The sequence below is a fragment of the Heterocephalus glaber genome, unplaced genomic scaffold, assembly GCF_053883595.1.
Source record: "Heterocephalus glaber isolate CG9 unplaced genomic scaffold, H.glaber_assembly_v1.0 deba00001538, whole genome shotgun sequence".
Lineage (NCBI taxonomy): Eukaryota > Metazoa > Chordata > Mammalia > Rodentia > Bathyergidae > Heterocephalus > Heterocephalus glaber.
In genome coordinates, this window is record NW_028258333.1 from 27,412,785 (window position 1) to 27,436,890 (window position 24,106).

Below are 24,106 nucleotides of genomic sequence, written 5' to 3' on the forward strand. Positions count from 1 at the left end.
ATGTCTCCGGGAGGTTGGTACTGCCTCATTCTGAGCTGGGATTGACAAGTTTCTGGATGCTCAGTGCCAACTTCTCCTGGATGACTCTTGTTTTGTCAAAACCCAGAAGCTCTGAGGCTCGGGCCATGCCATTATGATACCTTTAGTCCTCATTGTTCTTATCCTTTTCCAAATTTTCACTCATCATTGGTTGAAGATTTTGACATCTGAGTCATTCCAGGCACAATGGCTATAGTCATTCTCAGTGACATCAAATTCTCTGAGTGGAACTCAGTGCAGGGAAACAGATCCAGCACATTGGAAGACTTAGTTGGTACTACCTATCTGGGGCAATTTGACAGCAATACATTTGTGCTTATTATGACAGCTCTCCAAGGCACCTGACTCAGTGCCAGAAACTTTAAAAATAAAGTCCATGTCTTTTGATATTTAGTAGAAAGTTTCCTTGAATTATAAAAGCATATGAGAGATATAGTTTGTATCAGTATTTTTGTACCCTAAAGGAACCTCCCTTATTACATACTGATATTTAAGTTGCAGGTTACAATAGCCAGGGCAGAGTGTTTTCAGAGCTTGAGGCCCTAATCAGGTGTGAGGCTGAAGTGGAGACCAGAACACTGAGAAATAAGGCCAATAGACATGAATTGGATGTGCCTTTTTTACTTTTTAAAGGTTTTGACACATTTGAAGAGATGTATTATTAGTTGAGAATAAAAGTATAATTGGTTTGAAGCCCTAATGTTTACCTTTGCAGCTTCTATTCTAAGAAAAAGGTGGCTGTTTTATTCTGGCTGGATAAATATGCTTAATTTTCTTGTGACAACATTGTTTTTATAAGTGGGTCAGTAAAATTTTCAGGCCATACTACGAATTTAATGCATTTATGATGCATGACTCCTCTTCTGATTCTTTCATTAGGTTTTACTAATTATAAGTGAAAATTAAATTTTATGTGACCAATTAGCTATAACACAATGAGTTATATATGAATATAATTTCATATTTAGAGGGCCATATGTGAATCCTTAAAGAAATCCCTCTTGTGGTGTTGGCCATCCAGTGATTAAATATCATGTTTTCATCAGTGAAGTTTGAAAAAAGCCTTTCCTTCCCTGGGTATGTCCTGTCACTTGCTGCCTGGCCTCACAGTAACTGAGGAGTTGCTTGAACCTGTAGCACTTGACCACTTAAACTTGAGCATCCTGGTGTTGGAGAATGAGCATTTCAATAACGTCCTCCGCGTCTCTGACTGAGCAAGTCAATAGTGCCAGCCACAATATCATACCAATAAATAATGCAGTGAATAATTTTCACCCCAAATTCAGAGCAAAAGATATCTTCTCAACAAAAGAAGTTTAAAATTACTGCCATGAATAATATTTTATTTAATGATTTCACTGTATTTTTGACATTCTTTTTTACTTTGCACATTGAAGCAATGGCAACTTTTACCCAAGGTTTTAAATTTACTGTTGGACAGTGAACAACAGAGAAATAAATCAAGGATGCAACCAAAAAGCAATTTAATTTTTGTTTTGTTCTTCTTGAAGGAAGGTACTATGAAACATTGAAATTATTTTTCTAAAAAGTAATGACAAGGTATGTAATTCACTGCACAAAGCATAACAAAATTGAAAATATGTACTCTGGTTTTATCTTATGTCTAAATAAAGAGATAAGAAATAGGAAGAGAAGAGGTCAGAACATATGTTCACCTAGAAATGAGCCAAACAGTAAAGGTCACTCATTGGAGCATTCCATTCTATTGTGATCTGTTTCTGTCCAAACATGCTTCATTTTAATGATCAAAACTCATTATTTTAATAACCAGTATATATATATATTATTATTATTGTTATGACTCACAGAATATATATTCTTACTGAACCTAAGAATATTCATAATATAGAAATATTGAATATCTCACCAAATAATGTGAATACTATACACATATAAATTGTACATATATACATTTTAAATACTATATATGGCATGCGTATGTAGTATGTATGTCTAGTATATGTGCATATGGATATGTATATTTCTGGTTTTCTATCATATCTCATATTCTTATCTATCTATCTATCTATCTATCTATCTATCTATCTATCTATCTTCTATCTACCCATCCATCTATCTCTCTACCCATCCATCTATCTTCTATCTATAACACAATGAATTACTCATGAACTTGATTTCATTTATGTTTTTGATCTTCACCTTTATAGAGAAAGAGATGGAAGGTGAGAATAGTTTTGTAGAAATGTATCACCCATCACTCTTCATTTTCCTTATTGGGATTCAACTACTGAAACATTGGATGGTTGATTAAAGATTCACACAGTTCTTTAACTGTTCTGATATGTAAGCATTCAAAGGTTTTGGCTAAATGCAGGTTGAATATACTCATCAAGTGGGACATTATTGTCTGGGATGCATCATCAGTGACCAGAATAATTTTATCTGAAAGGTAAGATATAACCAAGTCAAGAGCCAAGGATTTCCCTCAACTATTTTTGCTCAGAGCTAATATTGATACTATTTTCAGTGGAAGAAGACATCCAATTCATCATGCAAGCATTGCTCCACAAGAAATGATAAATTAAATGAAATATAAGGGGCAGGCAGTACAGAAACCCATCATAGGATATATCTTCTAGATTTTAATAAACATTTCAGGTAAAAAAGAAAACCTTAAGACTTTCTTATTGAAAATCCTTCTGAAAGGTATTCATCCTTCCTTTTTCTTAGGATGGAGATTGTGAGGGAAATGTGACCCCTTAAGATCTGGAAGGACTCAGAGCAGCTATGTGAAACATTAGCATTTGCCACAGTGAGCTGTAAGAACAGAAGGATTGAAACTCAGTTGGCTCCAACACTGGCCTGAGGTTGTGTTTTTAAATTAATTTCTGTTTACATTTGTATAAAAGTTGAATGATGAATAATTCAGATTTGCTTGGGGAAGCTGATGAGTTTGACTCTGGCTATTATTCAGTTTCCTAATTTTACTCTAAAGAGACACCAAGAGATGATTCCAAATGTTAATTCAGTTCACACAGGAGCCTGAAAACAAATTTATCCAAAGATGCTTAAACTATTATGATAATTAATATTAACAATTTAAGAGAAATACTTAGAAAGTGTTTGGTTTGTTATTTCATATGCAAGCAAAAAAACCCCAACCTGCTCTATACTTCAAGATACAAAGTTGTAGGCTTTCCTCAAATAAAAGTGCTTCATGTTAAGCTTCATGCTTTATACCAGTAGTATGCATCTAACCCCTATGTTCTTTTATCTTATGTCCTTGGCTTTTATTAAAATCACTGAAAGAAAATGATTGCTATTGAATTTGCTATAAATTATTGCTCTATAAAACTATCTCATATGAAAATGTTATAAGTAAATTATTTTTGAGAATTTAGCTCTAGGATAACCTTTATTTTCTTGAGATATTTGCATCAATCTGCCTTTTTAGGAGATACCACCATAGTATAGCTTGTTATGTTCCTATAGTTTGGAAAACTCATAGTTGAATATGATGTCCAATCACAGAGATTAAGCTTATTTTTTCTTTATTTTGGTTCTACTTTTCTATTCTCATTTTATTTATTTGAATGTGTATGCTTTTGAGTGTACTTTATTATCATTTTGAAAAAAAAGCAGATTTAATTTAAAGCCCAAGAAAGAGAATTAAAATGATAGAGTAGGGAAAAAAAATGTATTGCATGTTATTATACCAATTTAAAAAGCAAAGGTTGAAGAAAATATACCTGAGTTCTTTAACTTCTCACTGCTAAACTGGTAGAGAAGGTCATATACTCCACCCAGGGATCCAGAAGTAAAGTAGTGAGTTCCAAAGTCCTCAAATATTCGGCTGTACAAAGCAAAGTTGTATTCTAAAGGCAGACGGTTAAGCGCTTTCAAAAAGACATCAGAGAGATGCAGATCCTCAGCTTTCATTGTGAAGTTTAAGACTTTTATCACTTTATGGATTCTAACAAAGCTAGAATCCTAAATGAAAGGCAAAATAAGAGAGGAGGAGGGAGGGAGGGAATAAGGAAGGGAGAGGAAGGGAGGAAGGAAATGAGGGAGGGAGAGAGAGAAGGAGGAAGAGGGAGGAAGGGAGGGAGGGAAGGGGGGGAGAGACAGATTAAAGGTAAATAAAAGCTAGAGGTACCAATCATTTAAATGTTATCAATTTATTCTTAGCTTCAATCTTACTATAGTATGAAAATAATTTTAACTGTTTTGCATATTCTCACACACAAAATTGTAATTTTTGTTTTATTTTCCACACCTCTTCCTGAGATGTTCAAAGTGCTAAATAGATAAGATTAACTCATTAATGTAGATTGATATTCTCTACCAAAAGGGATCAACAATCAGAAAAGTCAGTCCTTCTCTATTGATACCTATCATGGTTGCATTCTTACTAAATATTTTTTCTTTTTAGAATGTTTTGGTAATGCAAATAATCAAAAACAGATTATTCACAAATTCAACTTGAAATTGATTTGTAGCTTTGTCACTAATGGGAGAAAGCATTTATATTCTCTAGGCTTCAGTGGTTCAGCAAGAACAAGAGGGCTATTCACCAAGTGACATTTCACATTCCCCTTCAATGCCAAAATGCTGTGATTCTAAATTAGGGAGTGAGGTTAAAATTATTTGTATTCTTTCTCTTCCACCTATGTGCAGAAATATATGAGGGATTTTGTTTTTTTGTAAACCTATTTTTTTTTTTTGGTTTTGTCATTTCTTATTATGTCAGGTTTTAGGATTACATGGTTGATACTATGCTGAAAATATCATTCCTTTAGCTTGTTCTATACAGCCACTAGGGTTTATGAGTGTTCTGTGTATACAATTAAAAACATTTTATGTATTTTATCTTATATTTCAATTTTAAGAAATTTTAGTGTTTGAGTAACAGCAACAGTGAGGACTGTATTTCAGCAAAATAACTTTATTGTAACTGCTAATTATTAAACAGCTATCTTCCTGTACCCTATAATTATGGCACTAAGTGACTGCTAATACAAAGAAAAAAAATTGCAAAATAGAGAGTCATCATTCTTCCTCTCCTCCTCTCTCCTTACCTCCTCTCTCCTCTCCTCTCTTCCTCTTCTTTCTCTTCCTCTTTCATCCTCCTCCTTCTTCTTCCCCTCTCTCTCTTTCTGTCTCTCTCCCCCTCCCCCTTCTTCTTATCTTATTACCTTCTGCTAAACTCTCTCAGATGCTATGGATACAGAAGTGAACAAGACAGACATTGTTTATGCTTTTGTTCAGCCTACATTTTAATAAGTGCCCATTAATTCTGTCTTTCACTTTAATACTTGAATTTTGCCATAGAAACATAGGTTTTGAAAATTAGAGGGCCCTTTTAGTGAGGAGAACATGCACTGCCTGAATATCTGTAATGCATGTTTTGGAAGGTTTAACACTTTCAAATTGCTGAAAACTAAATTATAAAAAATACAAGTCAAAAATTTGTATGGCAAATGAGCACAATGAGCACAAGCAGACAGGGTATTCTACTTGGCATATGATAGTTGGGACTAGCTGTTTTAGACTAAAATATCATATTACAATAGGGTATAATCCATGTATAATTCATTTCATCAATTTATGCAACCTTACTCTATTTTACCCATAGCGTGGTGTTTTCAGTTTTGTAAAATAAATTTAAAAAGCATTGAATCTTGCAGCACTACTATTTGTTTTTATACAGACTATCTGCCTAACAAATGGCTAGTCAAATCTGGGTTTGACAAAATACATAAAGCATCCCACTCTATTGAACACTAATAGCTTGGATTCATTTTCAAATTGGTGGTTTGCTGTTTGCATTACATGAAGGGTAGACAAAGGGAAGACAAAGGGAAAGTGCAATAGCATTTTCTATTGAGACTGAAATAATGATGTTAGGTTGAGTCATAAAAGACTGACAATTTTTGTAAGAATAACAATAACTTCGTATGTTCCAGTTTGATACTGTGGTCAACCCTAATGATTTTCACTTTGAGAGAGACTGTTAGAGAATAAGCAAAGCTCCTTATTTAATAATAAGGGTTTCACACATGTTTGGGGGCATTTATGAACCAATTCTTTGGCTCAGTGTTGGGACTCATACTTCCTCCTCTCAGGTTTTGATTCAGAACTCATTCTCCTCTTTCATCACTTGGGAAGGAACAAATACAACTTAAAGTGATGTTTGTGGTGAAGAACAGATACTATTTTAAAAGACCTTTGTAAATGCCTAAAAATTTCCAACAGAAATTTGTTCCTCAAATTATTTTACAGTTGGAGAATGTATGCAACAGAATTAACAGACAAATTATAGGAGAAAAAGGAACAGAAGAAGAAGGATTACCAGATGAAGGTATAATTTTTCACAGATTTCTGGCAAGATAAATAAGAAAAATCTAATATTGAGAACCCTAAATGCTAAATATTTACTTAATAAATATATATAGGCTTATTTAATAAATGAGTATTATAAATAAATAATTTATTAATAAATAAATACAGAGAAAATAAAAATTTAGAAAAGCAACTTTATATGTGACTTTTCCTCTGCAATAATGGAAATTGGAAGACAGAAGATTTCTATCTACTATGAAGAAAAGAGGGCTATAATGCAGTCAGGATATTCTTTATCTTTATTACTCAGAGAAAAGCAAACAACTCTGGATATACAAGGATTTAGGAAATTCATCTTGCATGTATCTTCCCTGAGGAAAACACTAGAAAAATGACAACGGAGTGAAAATAGAAATATCAAAAAAGAGAAGATGAGAGGAAAGAAAATGGTGATACATATATAAAATATAAAACTAATGTAAAGCAGACTATGAACATGGAAATTATAAGTGTTATATGAAGAATCCTTAAATAGGGAAGACAAGAGTCAGAACAAAATGTAAACTAACACATATAATATAAAAACAAATTCAAAATAATTCCAATGAATAGATAGATGAAGACTCTTATTATCTCACTAAAACTGTTGTTGAAAGCCTGTGAATAGGGAACCAAATATGTTCTCCAGAAAAGAATGTGTGTTGTATGTGTTATAGATAAGTAAAATATTTTTGGGAGATGTCTCATGTGATTAAAAAAATGTACATTTTAATTATGTTTGTCAACTAGAGAAGAGTAACAGCATGCAGAATTCAAAGTACAGAAGAGCTTCCAAAAGGACAAAAGGGAAGAAGGTAGAAACTTGCAAAACTAGGAAAAATAAGGAAATAAGAGACACCAGCATTGTGCAATGAGTAAGAAAAATAAAAGGTGGAAGGAACACATGAAATGTTTCAATGAATACACTAAACATAAGTTGGCTGAATTTCCCTAGCAAAAGCCAGAGACTGTCAGCTTTTATAAACTACAATGTTCTATTATATGTGGTTTATAAGAAACACACCTACAGCAGTATAACTATACAAAAATAAAGAAAACACAAGAAGAAACACAATCACAGAAAAGAACATTATTACGCATTATCACTATAACTTTTAAAGTGGGTATTAATGTGCTGGGGATTCAGCTCAGCGGCACCGCACCTGCCTTGCAAGCGCAAGGTCCAGAGTTTGATCCCTGGTACTGAAAAAAAAAAATATATGTACATATACATATGTATGGGATTTAATAAAAAAGAGAATATATATATATAGTGGGATTTAATAAAAAAGTAAATCTATTTAGGTGTGTGTTAAAAATACTATTATGATATCAAAATTTTCTTCTCCTAAATGCATAATTGCTTCAACAGGTGTTAAATTTCAAGAAAGAATAAAAAGATTGGGAACCATTTTTATTACCTTTTTGTGGGAGGCTTGAATGGCTTCTTTGAAAGCCAAGTTATGTTTAAAGTTTTCATTTTTCTTTGAGGAATAAAAAATTGGTACATGAAAATCACTTTTCTTTTTACCGCTCACTGAGGCTTTTTTATTTTCATTCTTTTCAAAACGAATTAAATCCTTGTAGAAATCTGTTTCCAAATCATCTTCTTCAGTTTGGACCTGGAAAAAAATTTCATATGAAATAAAACAATGTAGGACATATTGGAGTTATTTGTTAATATCTAATACAATTATCTTTCATTCATTTGTGTACTCAAGTATTTATTGAAGATTTATATTGCTAAAGAACAAGGAATAATGTTAGTTCCTACAACAATTATCAATTGTTAATCAATTTGGTGGGAAGAAAATAGCTATGAACACTCAATTCAGTGTGATAAGTTCTGTGCTGCCAATGGGAAACCAACAGGTAAATATAAGACTCCGAAAGACAGTATCAGCAGAGTCTCACAGAAGGAAATGGCATCCGAACTGAGATTTAAACAGCTGACAAGTAATGAGAGCTGATTTTTTTCGGTTTGTGATTTTGATGTAGTGTGTGATCTGATCTAAGATAGCCCTGAGAAAATTAACACCCAGGAAAAGGGGGAAGAATTTCTGTCTGATCCTGCTTTAGTTTCAATTCCATCTCCTTTGCCATGTCGAGATCCGGGTGGCGTTCTACTGGCCAGTCTCTGAGATGGAAAAAAACAGTCTAACGGCCCTGCCTTGCAGGTGATGAATGATCTTCATTGGCTCAGTCAGGGAAGAAGAGGAAAATACAGCTAGTTGGACCTTTTTGAGCTGAGAATAGAGCAGGGTATTTCCTAAGAAGAAAGTAAATCCCTGTTATGAGAAGAAAAGGGTAATGTTACGAAAAAGACAATGGATTAATCTTAAAATATTCAAAACTGAATAGAGTAATTTTTTATTTTACAGATGTTTGTCTGATTTGCAATGGAAAAAATCTCTTATTTAAAAATACTCAAAATTAAAATGCACTGAGAGACAAACCACGTGTCATTGTTAAATAGCTTATAAAATTAGTCAAGGAAAGGAAAAAATAACCCAGCTGCAGAGGACTATTGCTTACATTAAAATATAATAAAAGTTCAGTGTCACTTTTGGATATTGTAATGCATGCTAATGAGTATTTAAAATGTCCACAAAATGAAACTTTCAGTTAATAAAAAAAGCAATAAAACCATGTCTGTCAATCATCTAATCTATAATATTTGTTTATATTTTGATTGTTTCTTCAAAAAACACAGACTACAGATATTTTGTTTCATGAATTAGCTCTCACACAAGAAAAGATTCAGCATCTTAAAGAAAAATGAGGGGGCAGAGGGGAGTTGGACATCAAGGATAAAAATCAGAGAAAAAATCTGACTATATATTAGCTGGTGGGGTGCAGGTATATGAATGAGCAGTAATAAAATATTAAATTAGACTAGGAAACTGAGGCCCCATCTTATACAAACTGTTAAAATTTTTAGATTTAATTCTAAGGGAAATATATTGCATATGATAAATTAAGAAATATTAAGTAAATGGATAAAATATTCTGAGTGCCTATTACATTTATGTTTTGCAAACATTGTACTGCAAAAATATTTAGGAGGTCAATCAGCAGAAACTGCCAACTGATCATGTAGAGAAGAGAAATAGGAAGAGGCTGTGTGGAGGATTATGAGGATGCTACTCTGTGAAGAGAATATAGAAATCCAGGGAAACTTTCAAAAGGAAGAAGACAATTTCTCTTCACGGAGTGCAAGAAATAGCAGGTAGGTTCTGATTAAGTCAATTTTCCCAAACTTGCCAAGAAAGAGATACTGACCACAGTGTGTGTGTGTGTGTGTGTGTGTGTGTGTGTGTGTGTGTGTTAGTAGGGTATTCTTTATTTTACATGCTGTGAATATGCTAGGTGAACACTTCTTGACTCTCTATGAATCTAGTAGTCTGATAACTTACTGGGGCTCAACATGCATGGACTGACACTTTCAGTTTTGTGTTTGAAGAACAGGAGAAGGTTGGTTTGTAGAAAGAGGCAGAAGAATTGAGAAACAAAAGAATAAGGGGACCTGTGGCATCTAGTTTCCTTTGATGTAAAAGGGTCAAGGCAGATGCTGAGGTTATGAATTTCATGAGAGAGTCAGGGAAGCTTTTGAGTAATTGCAGAGCTATGGAGGTGCCTTATGGCTTTGGGGTGCAGCAGAAGACAGTGTCTGGGTAAGTCATTGTATTGGTAAGATGTGGTGGTAACCACACTCTGTTTGCTGGTGACAGCATATGCTTAGCAAATAGCCAACATCAAAGTGGTGGCACCAAGGAAAAGATAGGAGGATTTCTGTGTAAGTGATATAACTCTGGGAGCTGTACAGAGATCTGTCGGTAACTGAGCTAGGCATTTAATAATTGGGATCTCTTATTGGCATAATACTAGCATTATCGCTAATGTAGCCTCATTTGAAAGTCCATACAAAACATTCAGATTAAAAGGCACCCACGTAGCAGACCACTCGGAATTAACGTTGATTACAAATATGGAATAATCACTAAAAAGTTGGTTATTGACTTGGTAGATTTCTCTAAACATGTCTCTTCATCTCCATAAACAAATTCGAAGACTTGATTCCCTGGTAAGCTTTGGACTCACTCCTTCATGCATGGGGACCAAAGTTCTACTAGCTAGGCCTGTTCTTTTTAACCAAGTCCCACCTTGTTTTCTCACTCTGAGATTGGTTTAGTTTTTCAATAGACTACACTCTGACCTCAGGGTCACAGTTTTGGGAACGGGTTCTCATTGCTTTAGATTTCAGGTCTGTCTACAAAGCCTATTCAATATTAGGATATGACAGTTGGACTCCAAAGATATTTACCAAATTCAAACTTGTTAGTGTATATTAGATAGTTTAAAATTGAATATATCCAATTGGACAATGCCTGTATACATGTATAGAAATGTCTTTTTTTTAAAGCAAGAGTTGAATGACTTATTACTGAACACATAGTATCCATAAAGCAGCTCTCAGAAGCCATTAGATTTCTGGTGAAATTTTCTGTAGCATGTCACATTTGTATGTGTGGATGTCACCATGAAAGCCATGCATTTCCCACTTACTATGAATTAAAAGAAATAAATTGCTCACTTAGGTGCAAAAAGAAGGGATCGCTGATGTTCAAGTTTAAGTATGCTGCTCATTGCCACTTAAGAAAATCAACAAATAGAACCCCCCCAAAACCCTAGTAAAATAGGAAGGAAGGTAAACCAAAAACTACCTCATTATACCCAGAGCCACTGTGATTTCTCTTAGGAATTTAATACTTTTTATGTCTCAATATTATGATTATTTAAGAGAACTAGGTATGGTCAGAGAAATTCTAAATAAATTGGTACAGTTATTCAGGTGAACATATATTGAGAGTTGTAGGTTCACTGGAGGAAAGATTAACTTGAATCAAAGAATACTGGGTTTGAATCTCTAATCTACTGTTTGTAAGCTGTTTGAGTTTTGACAAATGAGTTATCTTGATTTTTTCATCTGTAAGTTGTTAATAATAACCTGGACTTCTGTGAGTTATAGAAGAATTAAATATAAACACAAAATAGGTGATTAAAATAGTTGATTGCCTTTTCACTTATCATTAATATTTCATTAGAAATTTAGCTTATCATCACCAGAGGTGTGGAAGCTTCCACCATTATAGAGTGTCATACCTCAAAGTTGACGTTTTCCAGGTTGGCTGGCATGCGGTATGGATTACTTGTTCTACTGCTTTTGACAGTTTTACATATTCCTCCAGTGAAAGAAGTATCAAGGACTTCTCCTCTGGGATCTCCTGCCAGAAAATGAAATCTAGAAACAAAATAATTTTCAAGAATTCAATAGATGTAGAGCAATCTTTTCAAATTTATCTTACTTATATGAAAGAAATTCCTTTTCCTAGACATTTTTGACACATGACAAATGACCTAAAGGAAAGCCTATTTTTTTCCTAGTGTTGGTGAGGTTTCCAAAGAGCTTGAAGCCAAAACTATGCCTTGCTGACTCTAAAGTTCCCCCATTCCAATCACTTAATTGTTCTAGGCTTTCAATATGAAATAAAATTTGGGTTTATAATTTTTTATGACTTTGAAAGCCGGTGCAAATTTGAAAACAGATTATGAAATAAATTATTATATAATGAATGTCATTCTAGGTCCATTCCATTGTATATAATATAGTAAAACAATTCCAATACAGAGGTAATGGTGAAATAATAATAACAGTATTTTAATGGAATTACAATAACTTTATTGTTATAATAATTAATTAATTATAATACTTAAAATATACTTTATTTAACAAAAGCTTATGGACCATTTACTATACACAAAACGGGTGCCTTAAAATATTAAAGTGCCTTATAATTATTAACTTATTTAATGTATATAAAAATCATAGGCTATAGATGCAACTATTATATCCATTTTACAAATGAGGAAATTGAGGCATGTATAGATTAGTTAGCTTGACACAAATCATGTTTAAGAAGTTATTTTATGGTAGATGAAAAATTTCTTCAAGAGGTTCATACTTTTCCAAATTCTTGGATGTGGTATTCCATGAAAACAGTTATTTTTTTCCAAAAGTTTGGTAATTCTGCATTATATAAATGACAAAAATTGTCTTCTATAGGTTATGACAGAGCATTTTAAAAATAGACATTATCAGTCTCAAAATATATTCGACCAGCTAACATTGTCTTGTTTAGAAGACACAGTTCTGGAGAATGTCATTGGGAATCTCCTTGTAGCAGAAGGAGTAGCACTCCTACCTGACCTCCATCAGGATCCATACGCACACCTGTGTGTTCTGATGATGGTGATGTGCTCAAGGGAACTTTACCAGTCCTTCTGAGGATCATCTACTACCTACATATCTATTTTTCTTATAATTCTATATTTGTAACTTAAGAGACAAAATGTCCCTAAATGATTTCACGTCTACCAGAGGCCGCAGCATCACCTTCCATACTTCCCACACAGAGGTGATAAGAACAGACTTGTCTGGGATGACACCGAGATGTAGTTCACTAGTCCACTAGATGAGACTTTCATGATTTGCTCTTAAGCATTTGGATTTAAAGTAGAAAATTCAATCAATTATTAGTTGGTTATTCTAACCAACTGACATAACAATCAAAAAGGTGCAAGGATAATTTGAAAGTTGTAAAGTAATATTAGAGCATTAAAAATAAATTATTCATTAATATAAATACTTGTGAATCCTCTACCAATATGGCTGTATTAATGTAAAAATGCACAGAGACACATATACAGTTTTTAAAGCTTAGGAAATTGTTGCTCACTTGAAAAATGGAGATAATTGCTTCTTTAGGGTAGGTGTAGAAATTAATAGTGATTATACCAGGCTCAGCCTGTTAGCCTGCCATGTAAGATTAAATGATACATATTAGTTTTAGCAATTTGTTAATGGAAAAAATGTATCATCTAAATTTCAGCAAATGAGTTTCATATTAAATTCAAGAGTGATTACTTGCAGGATTCAAGATCAACAGACAAAAATCAACTGTAGTGTATTTTGAATGCAAATCAAAATCACAATTAAATATTGTCTTATCCAATTAGAATGACTATTAGCAAACACATAAAATGCTGGCAAAGATACCAAGAAAGAGGAACTTTCATACACTGTTGGTAGGAATATAAATTAGTACAACCATTATGGAAAATAGTATGGAATTTACCAAAAATGCTAGAAATAGAACTATCACATAATATAGCAATTGCAGTACTGCACATACATCCAAAGGAACTGAAATCAGTATGTCAAAGAGAAAAGAGACATCTGCACTCACAGGTTTATTGCAGTACTATTTACTTTAACCATGATATAGAATCAATGTAGGTGTTTATTGACAGATGAATGGGTAAAGACCATGAAGTGTGTATGTACAGCGGAATATTATTCAACCATAAAAGAGAATGCAGAAACATGGGAGGAACAGGAAGATGTTTGTTAAGTGAAGAAGCAGCCACAACAAGACAACTGTGGCTTATTCTCACTTATTTGTGGAAGCTATTGTTGATCTCAGAGAAGTAGAGGATAGAACAGTGGCTATCATAGCCTAGAGAGGGTATGGAGGAGGGAAGGATAGAGCAGGAGAGTTAATGAGTACAGGGGTACAGTTTTACAAGAGGAATAACTTCTCATGTTCTCTAGCACAGTGGGGTAACTATGGTTGGCAACAATTAATTTAATATTTCAAATAGCTAGCAGGGAGGATTTTGAGTGTTCTTAACACAAAGAAATGATATATGTCTGAGATGATTGTTATGTCAATTAACCTGGTCTGATATTTACACACTGTATGTATGTCTTAAGTTTATTATTTATAAAATGCTTACATGTATTGAAATACTTCACTATACCTCATAAATATGCACAATTATGTATTAATTAAAAACATTAAAATTTAAGTTGAATATTTTTTTAAAAATCAAATATATTTCTACACAATAGCAATGAACATCCCCTAAAATAAAATTAAGATAATTTCATTTACAGTAGCACCTAAAAATAAAATTCTCAATATGTTTTAAAACAGTTTTAAAAGTATCAAAGATCAGTAGCAAGAGGGCTGGGGATTTAGCTCAGTGGTTCCCCTGCCTGCTTCGAAAGTGCAAGGTCCTGAGTTTGATCCCCAGTAGTAAAAAAAAAAAAAGAAAAGGAAAGAAAGATCAGCAGCAAGATATTAAATAAGATTTCAATAAATAGAAACATGTTCCATAATTATGCATTGGAAGTTTATATCATTAAGATGGTAGTACTTCCAAAATTGATCTATAGATTCAAAACAATCTCTATCAAAATCCAACCTGCCTTTTCCGAAAAACTTGGCAAGATGAACCTAGGATTCACCTAATAATACAGAGATACAGAATAGTCAAAACAATCTGAAAAGAAGGACAAGTTGGAAGAACAACAGTTTTGGATATAAAGCCAGGGTAATCAATACACTGTGTCTATTAGTTTAAGGATAGATAATCATAAATAAAATTAAGTCCAGGTACAAGCACTCAATGATAAATGTAAAGGTATTGTATACCTAAAATGTTCCAATAAAAGAATTTTTAAAAAATTAAGTCCAGAGATGGGGAAAAAACATGCCTGTGATCAATTTATTTTTGACATGGCTTCCAAGACAAAGAGTTTCCAAAGAATTCTTAGAAATCAATATTTTCAAAAAAGAAATCAATAATTAAAACAAATTAGTTAAAAAGTGGACAAGGAACTGATATTTCTTCAATGAAGTTATGTAAATAATTAAGAAGTACATGAAAAGATGCTCAACTTTATTAGTCATTCAGGACATACAAAACTACAAGGAGATATCATTCCATACCCACTAGGATGGTTTTAATAAAAAAGATGGGTGGGGCCGGGGATTTAGCTCAGTAGTTCCGGCGCCTGCCTCACAAGAGCAAGGTCCTGAGTTCGATCTCCGGCACCCCCCCAAAAATAAATAAATAAAAATGGGTAAAAAAGAAATGTCAGTGAAGATGTAGAGAAATTGATTTTCAATCAGACATGACTGGAGGGAATATAAAATGGTGCGCCCACTTTGGAATTTAAGCATAAAGGTTTTTTTATTGTTTTTCATGTTCTACAGTTATATTGTGATGAAAGTTACATAAATATACTAAAAACTATTGAATTGTAAACTTTAAATGACCGAATTGCATAATACATGCATTATATCTCAATAAAACTTTTTAAAACGGATAATTTCTGTGGGTTCTCTAAGATGCACATCATACTCAAATAGCTGAACAATTTCAAATTTGTTTTATTCATATTTGAATTTTGTATCAATGGGAATTTAAAGAAAGAAGTATGAAAAACTGATCTGGAAGAACTTTCCAAAGTACTCAAATTAACATGACAAACACGGGTATGACCGAGACTCATTCATTTGCATTTTTAAAAATTAGGACAGTTCCATGAAGAAAAAAGAATTCTTCATCTTATACTGCCTTATACTATGTACCTATGGCTTTGCCACACAAAAAAAGCTTAAGAAAAATGGCTTTCAGAGATTTTAAAGGTAGGATTTTTATGACAGTGATTCCATAGGGGCATAACTATGGAATCATTTAGGAGCTAAGCCAACTATGCAGCAGGTTTTACCTCTAATCTTTTCCCTCTCCTCTGAAATGCTTAGATTGACTTTAAATAATTTCATTTCAAATACGTAGTGACATTTAATAATTCAGCTTTCTAAAGTGCTTTTATCTAATCTTTATGTTTAATACTTTGTACTTTTTATTTTTGCTGTGCTAGTTATGGGATCTGAGGGCTTGAACATGTGAGACAAGCACTCTACCACTAACTAAAAATATATACACCAAAAATATACATGTTTGTGTATGCATATATACATATGTATGGGTGTATATATTTATGTATGTACTTGACTGAGCCAGATAGAAAACAAACAGCATCATTTCTTAATTATTATTTCAGATATAGGACTCGGTGCCTGAGGTTAGCAAAGTAGGATTTGATATGTCTGGTTAGAATTTTTCATGGAGACATGGCACTTAAAAAAAAAAAGACAGTCACCTAGGAAGCTACCATTTGTGGGTATAAATGTGTTGGGGGCAGAATGGAGAAGACAGAAATTCTAAGCCCAGTACATTAAAAAGAATTTATGGTCAGCAAAATTTCTCAGTCCTCTGGGAGGCAAGGAGAGGACTAGTTGTCCCTGAGCCAGCAGCTTTTGCTCATTTCTGAGAATCCTTGGGACAACAGCTCCGGTTGGCAGAAGGCCTTTTAGTCCTTTTGCCAAAGTACACATAGCATGTGGTCCTTTCCATCTGTAACTCTAGAGTCTGGGCCAATGGAGCAAGAGGTGAGTTTGTAATGTTACTCTTCATCAATCAGAACATTAGAAAATGTGATTATCTGCAGGAGTGTTTGGCTAAGGTTTTCTTCCAGGGAAAAGAAAACAAGAAAACCAATTAAACACATGGATAAAAATAAGATGTTCAAGCACTGTTATTGAAATCAGCAGTAATGAGAAATTCTTAGGACAGAGCCTCTTATTAGTTGTGGTCATCCAACATTCAGATACGGGAAGTGAAGTCCGCAGATGTTATGATGTAGTGAGTTAATGCAGAATATCTAGAACCCAGCTCCTTTGACTTGCACACTAATGTCTATTCTGTGTTACCGGAGCCCTTGTTCAATGTCTTCTAGCTTTTATTCTAAATCAAATACAGTTGTATTTACATTTGTGGCTATTTGTCTCTTGGGCTTCAAATTTCATATTATGCAACTCTGGCAAAATTAATGAAAGACTTGGATTTTTAAAAAGTCCAATATGAAGCAACAGAAAGTGATGGTAAATGGTTTGCTTTCTGGCCCAAACTGAAGGTTTTAGAAAACTTTTTAGTTTTTATTTTATCATGGGAATGGAAAGGCACTGGAGATTAATTTTACTGATTTTCCTGTGCTTCAGACTAAGGCTCAGTTCTTCTGTTTTCCTTGACTTCGCTTATATAGCCTAAACTATTCTAAAACTTTGGGTCAGTCTGATGAATTTGGAGCACCTTGCTCAACTCTCAGTGCCCTAACAAGTAGATAACCCTGAAAGGGAATATTAGAATTTCCGAGCACTCATCAAAGATAAAATCCCATGGTCTCTTGAGGTTTCTTCCAGTGTTTTCTTATCCCTAAGAGGATGTTATCTCAAATCAGCACGGAATGATGGAAACTGTCTGGGATTTGACCTCTGGATTTGAATGCTTTTTCCACCATTTAGTACTTGATAGAATTTGATAGCTTTTAAAAATTGTCTGAGGCTCAGTTTCCTAGTTTGTAAGTTCTGATCTTCCTGTGTATGATATGATCCATGGGAGAGGAACCCACATCCACTTAACACTTACTTTTTTTTTTTGGTATCGAGGATTGAACTCGGGCCCTTGTGCTTGTGAGGCAGGTGGAGGAACCACTGAGCTAAATCCCCGGCCCCAACACTTACTCTTAATGTTTTTCAAATCATTGTAAGGATCCTATATTTCTATATTTGCCAAACTCCTTTCTTTCTGTCTTTGCCTCTCATTGTTGATGCTGGGCTCCCTTCTCATAACAAAAGACTGGTTTTGCTTCTTTGGTGTTTTGACTTTTACACACACACACACACACACACACACACACTTTTCTGATACCTTCTTACTCTATCTGCCCCTGATATTTCTAAGTGTTTACTTACTCTTACAAGACCTAATCTCAAGAATCCACATTGGCCCTTCCCAGCTTGCTAACCTTTCTCTAACCTGCCCTGATCTATTTTAGAGCTTTCAGAGGGATGTGTGAGAATTAAAATTAAAAAAATGTTTATGAGAAACCTATAACATCACTGTGAAACTAAATGTGACAAATGCTAAATTCTCTTATTCCCAGGGAGAGAGGATAAGGGCCTGCCTGAATGTGATAATCAAGTGTCAAGAGACAGGGCTGGTGTGAGAGTTGTACTTGGATTCATGAACTTTTTTCCATAATTCTGGTTGCAAACAGAATTGGTTGTGAAGCGAATTTAATGGTTAAGTTCAATGTTGACCTTATGGAGAAATTTGATTCGGTACGCAACCAATTTGGGCTTTGATCAGAAGCCTGTAAAGAATTGAGTTCGTGAATGGAAGTACCACTGAAGTAAGAAGCTAATGAAGAAAGTGAGCAATGCTTCACTATTCCAAAATCATTAGTTCTGAGATAAATTTTCTCCCCAAAATGATAAAATATGTGTTACATACCCCGCGCCTATCAATTGTACACTAGGGATCGGGGTGTACGTCCGCGGGCACACTGGCTTTTTTCTTCCACATGCCCTTTCATCTGAATTGTCTCCACAGTCATTTTCTCCGTTGCATTCTAACTTGCTGGCAATACACCGCCCTGAGCAAGGAAAGCACAGGACAGCACTGCAACACATTATCATTTAGGAAGCATTTATTAACTTGAAACACAAATACTTTAAACTTCAAGAAAAAGTGAAGGCCAAGTTTTCATCATTTTTGATAATGGCTTAGGAATGTATAAGGATATATTCTTCTAATTTTTAAAATGATGAGAGTCACCATAGGATTATTTAATTGCAATTGAGGTTTTAAAAAGAGTAGTAATTCTGTCATCTCATTACAGTAAACTTGCTGTAGAGCTCATGTTCTATAGAGTAAGATTAAGAGCAGGTTCAGAATTTTGTTTTGATTCAGATGCAGAGTCTGGATCATTGTTTTCTTTTTTTTTGAACCTGTGATTTTACACAAAAGTGTTCCACTAGTATAAACAATAACATGGCTGAATCTTTAAAATTTTAGGTTGACATAATTTTATGTTGAATATGACATGAGTCATGACATATGTATTATTCCTTTATATGACATTCAAGAACAAAAATAAAGTTTTGAGGGATTAATTAGAAAGAAGAAGGGAACTTTTGGGGTTTATGGAAATTTTCTATATCTTCATTGAATTTTTTCAAAATGTGATTGTATACATTATACATTTATGATCTGTATATTTTATATAAATGATTATTTTGCTATATAATTACTATTGATTTTATTAAATATACTCCTTATATATTTTCCTACACATAACTACTGTGTATAATTACTTTACTACATATAATTCAGTGTATCTATTTTTTTTTGATAAATTAAGTGCCAAGGTAGCAAGTTAAGTGACTTTGGAAAATAATACAAACTCCATAAACACAAATAATTTCCCTTTCTTTTGTCTTGCTGAATTTCATCAGGATCCTTGAAATCAGTGTTTATATATTGCAGAAATTGAAATGTCTTGCATATAATGATAGATTTCTTCTCTTGTCTTTCAGCTTCTTGCTGGCATTTAGAGATGCTGGTATCTGTGCCATTATATCCAGTTCTAATGGACAATAAATAAATGTTTTACTCAAGATTATCTGGTTGACTGGCTTAACTTGTGATCAGCATCTCAACTAATGACTATGTACTACTTTGACAAAAATGCTTGGGGGAGTGCAACAGCTGATCTGATAACCAAGAGTTATCAGGCAGTGTATAGAGTGGATAAACTCAACAACAGAATGATATAGTCCTGGGCAAGACAGAGTGGGCTAACACACGATTTCATTACTCTTATCCAATTTAAAACTTATAAATTGTTCATTTCTGGAATTTGCCATTTAATTTAATTGGACAGTCGTTTGCTACAGATAACTGAGACTATGAAAACGAAACTGTGGATAAGGGAGGCCATGCGGTCATCCAATCAGAAAAGATGCCAACCATAACTGTGCTAGGACTTTGTCTGTCAATGGCTGGATTATGGATATATCAAAGGGTTCAGGGTTCAGAGTTCTGGGCAACAGAGATCTTAGAGCGGTAGCTGCTTACTAATTCATTGTGGACTCCTTGTAAATGATTCAAACTTTTATCAATGGTGGTGGACATACAGTATTTCAGGTAAAATGGACATCAGCTGTGCTTACACCGCTAACTTTTCTGAAATCAATCCTTATGTACTGGTGAGCAATGAATGAATCTAAAGGTTGCTCAAGTTTTTCTCAGCCTAATAAAAGCTATTTTATAATCAATTTCACATCATCTACTGAATAAAGAAAGATTTCTTCTAAGAACTATTTTTGTAGTCTCTAACAGACTTTGGTTTTAACTCTTAATAGTCTAGGTGCAATCTTTCAACCTGTATTACTCTCAACCATTGTGATCAAGATTTTGCTCACATTGCCTCTAAGTCAATTTGTGAAATGACCTTATTCATATAGATACAAAGTTGTACCTCACTACTCAAATCCTGCTCTTACTTCCTGGGGTTGAGATAACATTAGGGAAAAAAACATTGATACAAGCATTGTTGTCTGACATTCAGAAGCATTTGGAAAAGTTGAAGGCAAGAAGTAAGATTAAGAGTTAAAAAACGTTAGTTCCAAGGTCTTGGGTCAATTCAATATGGAATATGAAATTTGCTATTGAGCTATAAATATTTTACTTTCAGTATATAGTAGATTACACAGAAATGATACAATTTATTTATCTATCGTTTGATTTATTATAACTTTAAATTGACCAGGGAAGGGGTCAGTGAACTATGGCTCATGTGATAAAACTGACCTGTATCTCTTTTTTGTGAATAAAATTTTACTGAAACACAGCCTTATTCATTTGTTTATATACTATCAAGGACAGTTTTGGTGCTACAATACCAGAGTAGAGTGGTAGCAAGATAGACCATATGGCTAAAATATTGCCATCTGGACCTTTACTGAAAAATTTGCAGAAATCTGATCTATATTGTTTAGAATGATGAGTATTGAAGAGCTGTTAATTAAAGAGAATGCATAAGATTAATATATTCAATATTTGATTATAATTTAATGAAATGTAAGTACTGGATGTACCTGAATGAGTATTAGTTTTAAAGGTAGTGTAGCCATTGTTAAAATGATTCTGACCTTATCTTTTGGAAGTACCTTTGGAGCCAATCAAGAAAATTACCCCATCATTTCTAGTCATTCTCATAGTATCGTACCTCAATATTCTTTTTTTTTTTTTTGGTACTGGGGATCGAACTCAGGTCCTTGCACTTGTGCAGCAGGCGGTGAAACCACTGAGCTAAATCCCTGGCCCACCTCAATATTCTTAACTGTATTGAAAACCATTTTAACCTGCCATTTTTCAGTTATCTTCATTATACATTTGTGCTTATCAATAAAAATATTTGCCTACATTTTCCCCTTTTCCTTTTCTCTCCCCTCCCTGCTTTAGAAGAATGGAGGGACCTGAACACTATCAGTTGATGAGCAAATGAATTAAGAAAGCCATCAAAATGAGTATAACTTGAAAGCTGTAATCTCATACGTGAATACTTTGGTAATGTATAGGTCAACAGCCCTGTTCACCCATGCTTAGATGAAGTGGAGTTTCTACTTGTAGTCACTGGAAGAGCTTTGATTTAGTTAAGTCGTTTTAAATGGACACTACATTTTACAAAAGTACATTACCACTGTCACAGCGGAATTTATCCTTGCAGTTAACCTCTTCAATTTTGCAGAGTTTAGATGGAATACATGGTTGAAAGGTCACCAGGGGCTCAGTACATGGTTGTCCCCCAAACTGACTAGGGCGCAAGATAGATCTAACCTTAGTCTGAAAGGAAAGGAGAAAAAGGTGAGTAACTCCAACACAAGGTCAAGGTTAAGATATATCTAGGTAAATCCTGCTTCTCAATCACAGTGGTGAGTTTTTCCTATGATGGTATTTCCTAAATTTTGGTGACAATTTTTCCAGATCCATGATTGTGCATATTTAGGGAAGCAACCACTTCCTGGAGCCTCAGTTTCCCAATCTGCAAAATGAGAAAATGGGGTGAAAGAATTTTTAAGATTTTTAACTCTGTAATTATATGGTTCCAAATTCCATCAACATCAAAACAGACAAATGTTTATACTCCTGAGTGCAGTAAATTCTTCTAGGCAATAACAATAGTCCTCTATCTCAAAGGCAGTGTGGAGTGATAAATGTGAAAGAATTTTAAGTTTCTTTTGCATACAGAAGTCACCATGGAAACAGAAGTTGACATTTTCTCCATATGTTTAAAGATTTTAAATGGTGAGTACTAAAATGAAGCATCAGGGGAGGATAGATATATTACAGGACTAACAACTGACTTTGGAATAAAAATATTAAGTTAAAAATACAGCTACTTTATTAATTAATAGTGTATTCTTTGGCAAATTATTTAACCCCTAATGAGCTGTAACTTGCACATGTACAAAATGGACAGAAAAATAGAGTACGATCTGACATTTGAATAAAGTGTTACATGTAAGGGCCTCAAACACTTGCCCTTGTTGAATGGGTGCTCCACAAATGAGTTTCTTTTTCTTCTCTCATGTGTGGACTCTCAGCACCCCACCCCGACTAGGGTTCACAAGGGTCAATGCATTTTACAGGAATGAGCATGTGGTGGGTCAATATTTCAGCTGGGAACAATAAACAAATCGAAGGACTTTCCCAAGGGAACAGAGCATTCAGAGGAAGGATAAGGAGTCAGGCTTTTGATTCATTTCCCTTGTTTCTTTTTAGTTTTAAGCACTGGACTGAACTCTATTTCTTATTGCCTGTCTTTGCTTTTAGAACTCTCAGAAGGTACAAGCGGTGGAATGCAGATGCAGATAAATATAAGACCAATAGTGGAGGTAGAATTTCCTTCTTTTCCCTGACTCTGCACCCCTGAAAATTGCTAAACGAAATTTTTTCTCAATGGTAATTGGGACAGTTTATTTTTTGAAACTGAAGCAACTCAACATTTCTGTATTGTTGGGCTTGTAAGGAAACCAGAGCACTTTATTGTAATTCTGATTTCCTGGGCATCCTATGAATCACTTACTTGTTTTTCAAGACAAGGGTCACAGTCTGACCAGGGCCCATAATCTCCCAGGATGCAGTTGATAGGACATTTTTGCCAGTTACACTCTCTGGTCTCCTGCTTGGTGCAAAGCTGGTCACATGAGTTATCCCAATAGTAATTATTTACTACTATTTGTCTGTAAGAGTGAGGAAAAAGTTGCTTAGTATGTGTGTATTCACTGAAGCTCCAACCCTATAAGAAAAATATCATTGAGCATTTACAAATAAAAGGAAAGAAAGTTTTCATGGAAAATCAGGCAAGTTGATATATATACAGTTGATATAAATTCATGAAACTCTGGACCAGCTCCATAATTTGGAGAGACCATGACTAAATAAAAACAGGAGACATCTTCTATAGTGAAATTTATTTTTGAGAACAATGGCAGAATTAAGGCACACAAGAAGCCCTTCTGTGTGGGGAAGCCTGTGTGACACCCACGAAGGTCACACCCATGTGCCCTGATGGATATCCTGGAAGGGAATGGAAGGAAAAGAAAGTAAGTTCATGCAAATTGCTTAAAACTAAAACATGGCAATAAAATGTGATTAGTTAATGATTGAAATAGGGTCAGGGTGATGTGGGGTCAAAGATTCAAAGTCAAAGTGGCAGAAGAGTGACTTATTGAAAAAACTCATGTAAATTTCCCAAGTGAAAAAGGCAAGAACAGTTGGAGCAATAACAAAAATTAGAGGTACAAGGGACCAGGAGCTCCCGGGGAGGTCCTTGTTTGACCTGGAAGGAGTGTACAACTGGGATGGATGGGATATGCTATAC

At 34.1% G+C, this 24,106-nt stretch overlaps 1 protein-coding gene across 2 annotated transcripts in view; it reads right to left on the reverse strand.

The window, feature by feature from the left end:
- The window catches only part of C6 (complement C6), a 66,911-nt gene that overhangs the window by 37,231 nt on the left and 5,574 nt on the right, over positions 1 to 24,106 (reverse strand). For both annotated transcript variants that reach the window (XM_004848576.3, XM_004848577.4), the window contains exons 3-8: positions 23,309 to 23,465; positions 21,921 to 22,065; positions 18,670 to 18,811; positions 11,566 to 11,704; positions 7,824 to 8,024; positions 3,771 to 4,011 (exon numbers count right to left, since the gene is read on the reverse strand). In XM_004848576.3, the coding sequence (XP_004848633.1) occupies positions 3,771 to 4,011; positions 7,824 to 8,024; positions 11,566 to 11,704; positions 18,670 to 18,811; positions 21,921 to 22,065; positions 23,309 to 23,465 (1,025 nt within the window). The remainder of the gene's footprint in view (positions 1 to 3,770; positions 4,012 to 7,823; positions 8,025 to 11,565; positions 11,705 to 18,669; positions 18,812 to 21,920; positions 22,066 to 23,308; positions 23,466 to 24,106) is intronic.